This window comes from Mobula birostris, chromosome 5 (genome assembly GCF_030028105.1).
Source record: "Mobula birostris isolate sMobBir1 chromosome 5, sMobBir1.hap1, whole genome shotgun sequence".
NCBI lineage: Eukaryota > Metazoa > Chordata > Chondrichthyes > Myliobatiformes > Myliobatidae > Mobula > Mobula birostris.
The window spans coordinates 38,672,794-38,685,670 of NC_092374.1; the positions used below are offsets into that span (position 1 = coordinate 38,672,794).

Consider the following 12,877-nt stretch of genomic DNA (forward strand, 5'->3'; position numbering starts at 1 on the left):
AGAGTGGCAGATGAGTCAGGTGGGAGAGAGAGAGAGAGAGGCTTGGAGATGACAACAGGTTGCAGATTATGGAATCTGGCAAGAAAGCAAAATAATATGCTGGATGCAAAACTGGTATGGTGAAAGGCAAGGATGTAGGGAACTATCACTGTTATTCCAAGCATAGGCAGGATGAGGGGAGTCTGTCTCCTGAACTCAGATGATTCTTAACAACATTGAAACATATATAGTTATGACAGGTATTTTCCTTTTGTAAATCCTTTCAATAAGCTATTTTCTTCAGCAAACTGTGCTCAGTAGTTAAAGTCAATTTTAATGAATACTGGACCTTTTACTTTGTCAGGTCATGTGGATTTTACAATTGAAGTTGAGCGTTCTTTACGTGTTCTTGATGGAGCAGTAGCAGTATTTGATGCTTCAGCTGGTGTAGAGGTGAGTTACTCTTCCATGAGAAGCAAATATCAGAGCTTGAATAGATTTACACACAAGTGCAGTGCAGATTGGTGCACCACATAATAACTTAAATTCACCACATTTTAGGCCATCATCCTTCTGCAGGTTCTGTGTTCTTCATAATGCTCACTCTCCTATCTCGCAGTGTATCCTTGCCAAATCTGAGTATATGCTCTGTCAGTCTATTTCCATTATTAAAATGAATTACTAATTTGTTCTCCCAATATCGCCAGTAAGTTTCCCAATCAAGATATGGCCTGCTTATTGTTACTATTTTCATATCCCAGTAACCCATCTTCTATTCAAATAGAATGCCAAGACCACTAGGTGAACTACAAGCCTTTCCATCAATGTCTTTAAAACTTACTGTTATTTATCTTCTTCTGTTCTGATGTTACTTTCTGATCTTTTGAGCCAAACTCATTGCTCTCTTTCATCCTAATTTTGGTACGTAAAGAGCTTACATGTGTCCTTTGTCAATTTTCTCCCATTACCAAATATCAAATATACAATATTTTAATTTCACCTCTGGTCATGTTGCTGTGTTATGCCCATTAGATCAAAAGTTTATATAGCCAATGAAATTATCCTGTGGAAGATCACTTTTTCATTTGCTAGGATTAGTTATTGAAATGGAAAGCAAAAAAAAAAGTATTATTGGATTTTAAAGTTTGTGTGTTTTATTATTTAGTAATGAAAATAGTAAAACTGAATGATATCTTCACCACAATGCAACATCTTTGTCACCGTTGGTGACTGCTCTATGTTTTGTATTTATAAAGTGCTTAAAATGAAATGAAGTGAGAAGTAGTATTTACTCAGTTGCAGCCAAGTGGACTGTTTCTTTACCATGTAACAGAAAAATGGATACCAAACATTAAACATATTGGAGCACAGGTGGCTTATTCACTAGATGGATTGAAGCATGAACTCTTATCCTTTTCTTTCGCATTGAGGTGGTGTTTATGTTTCAGGCACAAACCCTGACAGTATGGCGACAGGCAGACAAACATCATGTTCCTCGTATATGTTTCTTAAACAAGATGGATAAACCCAGAGCCAGGTAACATTTTATCGTCAAAGTTAATGTATAATCATGGCACATAGCGCAGTGATCCAGGTTCAGATATATTTATCATTTGTACATCAAAACATACAGTGGTGTGTTGTTTGTGTTGACAACCAGCACACCCAAAGACGTGCTGGGGGCAGATCACAAATGTCGCCTCACATTCCAGCACCAACTTAGCATGCCCATGGTGCTCGGCAGAACAATGCAGAACACAACAAGCAGCAAATCAATAACATCAAAAAACAAGTTTTTTCCCTCTTTCCCACCCACACTCCAACTCTAGGATGGGTCTCTAGGCCCCCCAGCTTCGGCCATCAGGCTACGAATTCTGAATTTCAATCGACTTTCAGACTTTGATCTTCGGTGTCATTTGATCCATTGAGTCTGCCAACTCCTCAAAGAGCAAACTTATCAATCAATCCCCCACTTCTTATCTGTAACCCCGCAAATTATACTATTTCATGGGCGTAGAACCTTCTGTTTATTTTCACAATGGACTTCATTTTCAGGAGGGCTGGTAAATAAGAATACTTTCTTAGGAGTCAGAAGGCACTGCTGCTGCTGGAAGCGGAAGTGAAAGGTAAACTGCTGAAAGAACCCAGTGGGTTAGGCAGCATCTCTGGAGGCAAAAGCCTGGTCGATGTTATGGGTTGAGACTTTTCCTATTTTGGCTTTCAGCTTGACTTCTAACACTTTAAGACTGCTGTAGGATAATAAAACTGCTTACAATTGTTGCAGCAATTTGTGAATGGAGTCTTTTGGAGACTGTATCTGTCTGATAAAAATGGTATTTATTCATCACAAACAGGTCTACTCCAGTTTTCCATCTCCTCATAATTTATAGTACCGTGATATTTTATGTTTTCAAAACAGAAAAAACAATAAACAACCAACTACATTTTCAATGGCTATAATATAATTTTGAATGCAGACAGTTAATCTTTGCAGAATTACGTATTTACAATGACAGCACATCCCATCTGGTAGAATCCCTTAGAATATTCAAACACTAGTCTGAGAGCTTCTGAGCACAAATTCCAGACACCAAAAATATTCTTTTATTAGCATTGAAGAATGCCTCCCTGAATATACAAAGCCTGACAAAGGAATCATGTCATGAATTTCACATTAAGTTGCAAAGATAAGCCTTTAACAAGGGCTTCTCTGATCTCATCATGAAGGTTTCAGTGAGCACCAAGTAACAAGAACATAGAACAGTACAGCACAATACAGGCTTTCAGCCCACAATATTATGCCAATCTTTTAACCTGCTCCAAGATTAATCTAACCCTTCCCTCCCACATAGCCCCCTATTTTTCTTTCATCCATGTGCCCATCTAAGAGTCTTAAATGTCCCTAATGTTTTTGCGTCTAGTACCACTCCTAGCGGTACATTCTACACACCCACCACTTGCTGTGTTTAAAAAAAAACATCTACCTCTGGGAATCCCTGCTATATACTTTGCTCCCATCACCTTATTATGCCCACTCGTACTGGCCATTTCTACCCTGAGAAAAAAGTGCAGTCTGTTGATTCCATCTCTGCCTCATAGCGTCTTATACACCTCTGTCAAGCTGCCTCTCATCCTCCTTTGCTCCAAAAATAAAAACCCTAGATCGTTCAACCTATAAGACATGTTTTCTAATCCAGGCAGCATCCTGGCAAATCTCCTGTTCACCCTCTCTAATGCTTCCACGTCCTTCCTAGAATAAGGCGACTAGAACTGAACACAATACTCCAAATGTGGTCTAACCAGAATTTTATAGGGACAATTAAGACTCTTGATGGACATTACCTCGCACTTTTGACCTCAGTCCCCTGACTAATGAAGGCCAACACAACATGTGCCTTCTTAGTCACCCTATCAACTTGTGCAGCAACTCTGAGAGATCTATGGATATGGACTCATGATTCCTCTGTTCCTCCACACTGCCAAGAATCCTGCCTTTGAATTCCATCTTCTAAACTGTATCACTTCACACTTTTCCAGATTGAGCTCCACCTGCCATTTTGTAGCCCATTTTTGCATCCTATCAATGTCCCGTTGTAAACCACAGCAAATGTTCGCAGCACCACCAACTTTTGTGTCATCTGAAAAATGTACTAATCTATCCCTCCACTTCCTCATCCAAATCAGTTATATAAAAAATAATTGCAAAGAGCAGGGGTCCCAGTGGACTAACACTGGTCACTGATGTACAGGCAGAATACACTCCATTTAATACTACTCTCTGTCCTCTGTGGGCATGCCATTTCTAAATCTATACAGCCAAGTTTTCCTAGATCCCATGCCTCCCGACCTTCTCAATGAATCTACCATGGGGATCCTTGTCAAATGCCTTATTAAGATCCAAATATTCGACACCCACTGCTCTACCTTCATCAATTTGTTTTGTCACTTTCTTGAAGAATTCAATCAGGCTAATGAGGCACGACCTACCTCTCACAAAAATCCTTAGTCAGACTATGCTTCTCTAAATTCACATAAATCCTGTCTCTAAGAATACTCTCCAATTGTTTGCCCACCACCAATGTAAGACTCACTGGACTAAAATCCCCACAATTTTCCTTGTTAACTTTCTTCAACAGAGGAAGAAAATTTGCCAATCTCCAATCTTCTGGTACTACTCCTGTGGCCAGTGAGGATGTAAAGATCATTGCCAGGGACACAGCAGTCTTTCCTCTTGCTTCCCATGGTAACCTTGAGTATATCCTGCCCAACCCTGGGGACTTAACTATCCTATTGTTTTCCAAAAGTTCCAGCACATCCTTAACGTTGATAGATATCAGACTGTTTTACGCTGCTCTCATATTCGTCAAGGTTCTTCTCACTAGTGAATACTGCTCCTCTAGTTGCTACAAATGAAAAAGTCGGATAAACTGAAAAAATTCCCAAACCTTTCTAAAATTTACCTGCATCTTCCTTAACTACTTCCCCTATCATCGGGGAGGAGGTACAGCAGCCTGAAGACCCACACTCAATGATTCAGAAACAGCTTCATCCCATCTGCCATCAGAGTTCTGAACTGTCCATGAGCACTAACTTACTGTTCCTCTTTGTATTATTTATTTTTTATTGTAACTTGTAATAGCTTTGAATGTCTTGCGCTGTACTGCTACGATAAAACAACGTGACATAGGTCAGTGATAATAAAGCAACACACACAAAATGCTGGTGAACGCAGCAGGCCAGGCAGCATCCATAGGAAGAAGCACAGTCGACATTTTGGGCTGAGACCCTTTGTCAGGACTAACTGAAAGAAGAGATAGTAAGAGATTTGAAAGTGGGAGGGGGAGGGGAAGATCCAAAATGATAGGAGAAGACAGGAGGGGGTTGGGGGATAGAGCTAAGAGCTGGAAAGTTGATTGGCAAAAGGGATACAAGGCTGGAGAAGGGAGAGGAACATGGGATGGGAGGTCTAGGGAGAAAGAAAAGGGGAGGGGAGCCCAGAGGAAGATGGAGAGCAGGCAAAGAGTTATTGTGAAAGGGACAGAGAGAGAAAAAAGAGGGAGGAAAAAAAGGAAAATAAATAAGGAATGGGGTAAGAATGGAAGGAGGGGCATTAACTGAAGTTAGGGAAGTCAATGTTCATGCCATCAGGTTGGAGGCTACCCGGATGGAATATAAGGTGTTGTTCCTCCAACCTGAGTGTGGCTTCATCTTGACAGTAGAGGAGGCTATGGATAGACATATCAGAATGGGAATGGGACGTGGAATTAAAATGTGTGGCCACTGGGAGATCCTGCTTTCTCTGGCGGACAGAGCGTAGGTGTTCAGCAAAACGGTCTCCCAGTCTGCGTCGGGTCTCACCAATATATAGATGGCCGCACCACCCCCCACCTCCTGATTTTGATTCTCCATTTCACAATGAAATGGTGCATGTTTCACAATGGAGTGCTGCATCTTGTGTTTTGAAGTTAGTAATTAAATTATGAAAGCAAACTAGTAATTATTTAATTTGGATTGTTAGCTTATTTCTTAAGCACTTACACTTGAAATGTTAGCTTTTCTCTCACCACATGGGGAGATACAAATACTGCTTTCAGCATCATTGACTTCTGTTTTAAGAAGAAAAGCCTTCCATTTTGATCTTATTATTAGTAAATGCCTTTGGTCTGGGTAATATTCCAAAGAATATTTAGGGAGTCCTAACTGAGCATCTTGTGATTTATTGGTTTGATGTGGTTCTGATAGAAGAGGTAATTATAACAGTTCTTTTAACTTGCAGTTTTTCCTACTCCATTGAAAGCATTAAAGAGAAGCTGAAAGTTAAACCTCTTTTGCTACAGGTAAGCTTTAACTTGGACATATGTTGGAGTTTCACATATTCACAGGTTCACCAGCTTTGTGGAGGAAGGTGGATGGTTATGCTGTGAAGATTGGTTTTGATGCAACTTGGTGTGCGGTCACCAGGGGGCTCACTTGAGAAGCTGAGTTGCTCCACTGTCTTTCTCAGAGTTAATCAGTCTATAAATATAACTGCAGTGTAGTTGAAAAGGAAATGCTAAATTCTGGAGTAATCCGTGGCTAACCTCCTTTAGTTGATGCTCCAGCAGCAATATTTTAAAATTCTATAATGGATTCCAGAATATGATTTTCTTTTTAACAGTTTTATTTGAAAAGATGACATCTTCAAAGTTCAACATAAATTTTACATGTTTGTCACCGTATAAAACCCTGAGATCCATTTTCTTGTGGCATTATCAATAAATCCATAGAATAATAACCATAACAGAATCAATGAAAGACTGCCCAACAAGGGCATTCAACCAGAATGCAGAAGACAACAAACTATGCAAATATAAAAGGAAGAAATAATAATAATAATAAATAAATAAACTAATTAAATATTGAGAATATGAGATGACGAAATCCATTGTTGTGGGAACATTTCAATGATTGGGGAAGTGAAGTTGAGTAAAGTTATTCCCTTTGGTTCAAGAGCCTGCTGGTTGAGGGGTAGTAACTTCCTGAACCTGGTGTTGTGAGTCCTTCTTCATTTTAATAGAAATATAAAATGCAACTCTTTGAACTGTAAATACTTTTTGTCCCTATTTGTTTGCTTTCGTTCTTATTTCTGCATTTTCCCATGAGTTGTGTTCCAAAATATTCAGTGAATCCAGTGGAGCTGTGCAATAATAGTAAAGCTAATGAATGGTGTGTAGGGATTTAATTCTAATATGTTGTTTTTCTAAGACTCAATAACCTCCGCTGTGACTTAGGCTCTTATGTGCTCCCTTCATTTTTACACATAAACTATGCAAATTCTTGATATTATCACATGGTTAAACTTAGGGATGAATCAAAAGGAACATTATCCCCCTTAACATCATTAGTGAAGTAACAGATAATTTTCTGGAGAGAATGTTAGATTACTAGAGTAGTACCAAGAAATTGGATGAGTAAAGGATAATGTTTAATTTTTCTCCTTTTAATTTGTACTTTGAAAATCTGATGAGTTTTCTTCTGCTTCTGCAATTTTTTTAATTGCCCTTTACAGTCAGTTCTATATATCATATGCATACCAAGCAATATATATCTTATATGGTTTCTACTTAATACTCATTCAAGTACTTTCTTTAATGTTGATTTGCTGACAATTAGTTCTAAACATTACAGAGATTCTGATTTGTCACTAATTATCCAGATACATTTTGTGATGCCTTCATGTAATATTATTTTGTCTCTAATTCCAGCTGCCCATTGGAACAGGAAAGACATTTAAGGGGGTAGTTGATGTAGTCACAAGTGAAAAGGTTCTTTGGTGCCCAGACTCCACTGACGATGATGATGGCACCGTCTTCAGCCGAGATCCTTTGACTCCAACGGATGGCCATGAACTATTAAAGGAAGCTAGAGATGCAAGATATAGCCTCATTGAACAAGTAAAAGTTTTAAAGTAAATATTTAAAGCACTTAATAACCTACATTATATGTGATTAACTCTATGAGTGCAATTAACATTGTTTAACTTTAATTTCTGAGGTAATGCTAAGTCATTAGTGTATGTTGGCTTTATAGATCTTTCAAGACCTGGATTTCACTAACAAAGCTAGTATTTATTGCCCATCCCCAACTGCCCTTCAGAAGGTGATGTTGAACCACCTTCTTGAAGCTGCTATAGTCCGTCTGGTGAAGTTACTGCTATAATACCAGTGGGTAGCAAGTTCCAAAATTTATACCGAGTCAGCATGGTGTGACTTGAAGGTGTTAGTGTTTCTGTGCTCTTGTCTTTGATGGCAGAAGTCGGATGTTTGAGAGTTGCTATTAGAATAGCCCAAGAATGAGTGTTGTTGATTTTGTAAAGAGAATATATTGCAGCTTTGTTGTTTATATGTTTATAGTGGCGTCTAAGATGTCAGTCAAGTGGGCTGCTTTGTCCTGAATGACGATTACTACTGATTGTGTAAATGTACTGAATCAAAGATTTATTAAATCACAAAGATTGAGAATTATTTAATCTAAGGTAATGTATCTTAATTTGAGGTTGAAAATATGTGACTTGTAAAATGCTTATGGTGGGTATGATCATTAGAGAGTGGATGGGTGTCGAACATTTGACAAACCATGACAAAACTGGAGCCACTATTATAAAGTAACTGCACAAACTTGCAGCTAAGGGAAGAAAATCAGATAATACAAAGACATTTATTTTGAAGAATACATAGCATTAATTCTTGTAACGTGCAATACAGCTGCATAGCATAACCACAGTGTATGTACAGCTTAGTACAACCATGCCCAATGGTAACCATCAGAATGAGGTCCACGTCAGGTACACTTCATTTTTTTTTCTCTGGAAAAGGTTCTTTAAACTAACTCTGTTCTTGAGCTGCAGAGGAAGTGGAAAGAGTGTTGGGTGTTTGCACCAGGAACAATGACAGTGAGGTTACCCGTGACTAAATTCTTTCCATTGATTGACAGTGAGTGATGTGACCAGTGTGCCAGCTCTTCTTTATCTGTAAACTCCACTAGTTCTTGCTGTTCTAGCCTAGCTCATAATGGTATTCCCAGAACTTCAGCTAATCCGACCTGATGGTGAAAGGAACAAAGGATATGTAAGACCAGCTGCAAAACACCCTGGGCTCGCTTTTGTCGTTCTTGATTTTATTTCCACTGTACTCTTGGGCATAAAAGTAAACTTAAAAGCTTGTCACTCTGACAATTTATCTTTTCTACACCCTAAGAAAAATTTTATATTTGTTTCCATAATATTAATAACTAAGGCACAGAAAAATGGTTATTTTGTTATAATATAATAAACATCTTTGTTGCTTCTTGGAGGGTAACCAGATAGATTTCACTTGTTTCAATAAGATTGTTTTTATTTTTACTTTGAAGATAGAAAATTAGTTGTGTATGATGATGTTCATTAACTCAACAAATTAGTGATGATACTTATTTCTCTTGTGATGATACTTATTTCTATACAGGTAGCAGATTTGGATGATGAATTTGCTGAGTTGGTTTTGGAAACTCTAAGTGAGAACATGGATGCTGTTTCAGCTGAAAATGTGAGTTTCTTTAACCTTCTTGTGGATTATTTCAGCATTACCCTTCACCTAGGTTGCTGCATTGCCTAGAGAGGAAATTTCATTGGTTTGGATTTGTGAGGCTGTAGGAGAATTTTTCTGTCCCTTTGGTGTTTTATTCTGTCAACAACCTATGCTTCTGTCCTGCCAAAATGAAACTTTGCAGTCCCTCCTCCATAAGAATCAGAGAAAGACATTTACCTGGTGCCTTTCACATCCTACAGATGCTGCAAAGTATCACGTGATTATTGAAATGATGTTGCAATTGATCATTTTCTCTCAGGATGTGGGCACCACTGGCAAATTCAGCTAGCTTTTTTGTCTCTTCTGGATTATCCTGATCAGCCGTTGTGAACATACAATAGGTCTTTAATTTCACATTATATAGGAAAGCTCGCCATCCAAAAATGCAGCAACCTCACCGTGTAACGCTGAAATAAACATAAGCCACCTAAGTATTAAAAGCTTAATAAGAACTGTTGAGATCACTCCTATTAATAAGCATCATTGTACTGAGAGAAATTCATTGGGAGATGTAGGTTTGATCAGTTACACTTAGAAATTTGAATTAAAGTAAATTTGGTTGTTTTATATTTTAATAAATCAGAGAACTGTTTACATAGAGATAGTTTATTTATACATGATGTGCAGTTTCTTGAAATTGCAATATTGTACTGGATAAACTAAAACTGAAATACTATGTTGTGGGGGGAGAAACTAACCATAGATATTTTGGATTCAGTTAAATGCAGCCATCCGCAGAGTCACATTAGCACAAGCAGCAGTACCAGTTTTGTGTGGAAGTGCACTGAAAAATAAGGGTGTTCAGCTGTTAATGGATGCCATCATAATGTATCTGCCAGCCCCAAATGAATGTCAACGTGATTTTATGTGAGTATTTGGGTGTCAAAAATGCAAGTACTTACCTTCACACTAGTATTATCAAAATAAAATTAATACTAAGTCAAAGTATGTTCACAAGTATTGGAGTTGCTAAATGCTGGTTCAAAAGTTTTATTTCAAAGAGCCTCTTAGAGGAAGTACATGTAGAGTGGATTAGGTGGGTGGTAAAATTGTAAGTTATCGGGCTAGGCAGCATCTGTGAAAGAGAAAAATATTTAGTGCTTTAGGTCAAAGACCATTTGTCACAATTGCTGAAGATTTCCACACATATTTTATCTCCCCAGTATCTGCAGTTTTTTTTTGCCTCCTGTAAATCAGGATTTGCGGAGGTACAGTCACCTTTGCTGGTGTGAATGGAAAAAGATTTGAAGACACCTGCTGAAGATGTGAGGCAGCAATTCTACCAGCCACATTACTCTACTGCCCATAGAATTAGGAGAGAATTTTTACAGTAGCTGCTGAAATAATGATTGGTTAGGATGTGAAAGCAATTGAATGTGAAAATTGAATTTTAGATTTTGAGTAAGTGTGATGCAAGTTAGTGAGCGCAGGACTTGCTGTAAATTGGAGCTTCAGATGAGCAGAAGTGAATGGAAGGTGCAGGATTAGGTACCAGTCAGAGGGGTAATGGAATCAAGTGTTGAAGTAACAAAATGCAAGGATGAGGACTCAGCAGCACTTGGGCTAAGCCAAGGAAGATGTGGGGAATGCGAGGAGGTGATCGTAGACAGACACTTAGATGGAGAGGATATAAGTTCAGAATCTTTGTTGTCATCTAGGTTGGGTATTAGAACTCATTTGACCAATTAGATCACTTGATATCTTTAAACATTGTGTAATAACATAGAAATAAAAAAACAAACTAGCAATAGTTTGTGCTGCAATTTAAAAAGTAGAAACGGACTTTTAAGATGCTTGCAGTTCTCATTTTCAGGTATATTCATTCTCAGTCTAAGGTTGCAAGGCAGATGTAGGTAAATTGGGGAGCATGCCTTATGAGAATAGGTTGAGTGAACTCGGCCTTTTCTCCTTGGAGTGACGGAGGATGAGAGGTGACCTGATAGAGGTGTACAAGATAATTAGAGGCATTGATCGTGTGGAAAGTCAGGGGCTTTTCCCCAGGGCTGAAATGGCCAACACGAGAGGGCACAGTTTTAAGGTGCTTGGAAGTAGGTACAGAGGAGATATCAGGGGTAAGTTTTTCTTTATGCAGTGATTGGTGAGTGCGTGGAATGGGCTACCGGCGGCGGTGGTGGAGGCAGAAACGATAGGGTCTTTTAAGAGACTCCTGGATGGCTACATGGAGCTTAGAAAAATAGAGGTCTGTGGATAAAGCCTAGGTAGTTCTAAGGTAGGGATATGTTTGGCACAGCTTTGTAGGCCTAAGGGCCTGTATTGTGCTGTACTGTTAGTAATGTAAAGTTCACATTGAACCATTCAACAGACAATCCAAATGCGACTTCTATCATTCCTACCTTCCTTCCTTAAGGGACTCCTTAACCAAACAACCAAAAACTTTTGGAAACAAAAGAGACTGCAGATCCTGGATTCCAGAGCGACACACTAAAGCTTTGGCTTTCTAATAACTACTCTTTAATCTTGTTCTCTTGTGAAGTGCACTGGGAACATTTTACTTAGTTAAGGGTGTTTTTTAATTGGAAATTGTTGTTCCATTTGCATCCCTGAAATATTGTAAGCTTTGCCTATGAATCCATAACCTACAGGCAGGACCTGACAGTTTAAGGCAAAAAAATGATTATCAACACTCATTGAATGCACCGTGTTACAACATAACACTCCACGTTTGTGTACAGAGATTAGATGAACTAATCTGCACTTAACGATATGTTATGTAGGATGAGATGTTAATATCCCTAATTAGCACTCCTGAGATGTGCTGCCTAGACTCTGTGGGGTGGCCAAGTGAGTGATGGCATCTTCTGGGTTATCAAGTGCATGCCCTCTTTCCTCAGTGTTTCGCTGATAGGCCCATGACACCTCCGGAGGGTTCAGGGGTGAATGATTTTCCTGATAGTTGTAATGATAGGCCATTGAACTGAAACGTTTACTGCTTCCTTCCACAGATATTATATGTGCTGTTGAAGGTTCTATATTTTTGCTTTAATGAGTCGTTTTGATTTTTTTATGTATTTCTAAAATATGTAATAAAAACAAAATTGTTATTTTTTTTAAGGATTTTCTTATGTTGACACATTTTATTTTCAGGCATTGTTATGGGAGTGACCTTTGTGCTCTTGCCTTTAAAGTTGTTCATGATAAACAGCGTGGACCATTGGTATTTCTCCGTATCTACTCTGGGACTTTGAAACCTCAGTCAGCTGTTCATAACATCAATAAAAACTGCACGTGCGTATTCATTTAGTGCTATAAAGTACAGGTCTTCTGCTCCACTGTGCAGATAAACGGGCATTCTAAACCAAAAAAAAAAGTCAGAAACTGAACCAGACTATTTTCAATCTTAGTGTCAAATTCAGTTTCAGAACTTACAAACATATCTTTACTCTAAGCACTCATTACCCCCGAGCTTGCTGATGCATATCAGTTCCTGGTTGACCAAAATAATGACTTTTAAAATTCCAAACTTGTTCAGTTTTTAATCTTTCTATTGTCTACCTCTTCCCCATTTGGGTCCCCAATTCTCTAATGCTTCTGGATACCTGTATCAACCCCCCTCCACCTCCACACCCCCGTTCTGGAACCTTACGTTTTTAGATTTAATCACCCTATCATTGAAGCAAGGTCTTCAACTGCTAAGGCCCTGAACTTAGAACCATTGTTAAAAAAAACCTCTCTGTCGCTCATTTCTCCTTTTAAGATGTTTATTGAAACCACCTCATAGAAAGCTCCAATGAAATGGGTACCAGACCCCCTAGGGGCACCATATAAATGAAAGT

General features: G+C 38.6%; 1 protein-coding gene across 5 annotated transcripts in view; it reads left to right on the forward strand.

Moving 5' to 3' along the window:
• gfm2 (GTP dependent ribosome recycling factor mitochondrial 2) overlaps positions 1–12,877 on the forward strand; it is a 79,882-nt gene that overhangs the window by 19,157 nt on the left and 47,848 nt on the right. For all 5 annotated transcript variants that reach the window (XR_011885987.1, XR_011885985.1, XR_011885988.1 and 2 more), the window contains 7 exons: positions 344–432; positions 1,428–1,516; positions 5,756–5,816; positions 7,224–7,412; positions 8,961–9,041; positions 9,802–9,950; positions 12,189–12,329. Coding sequence is in view for 1 of the 5 variants with exons in the window: in XM_072257912.1 (XP_072114013.1) it covers positions 344–432; positions 1,428–1,516; positions 5,756–5,816; positions 7,224–7,412; positions 8,961–9,041; positions 9,802–9,950; positions 12,189–12,329 (799 nt within the window). In the remaining 4 variants the exon portion in view is untranslated. The remainder of the gene's footprint in view (positions 1–343; positions 433–1,427; positions 1,517–5,755; positions 5,817–7,223; positions 7,413–8,960; positions 9,042–9,801; positions 9,951–12,188; positions 12,330–12,877) is intronic.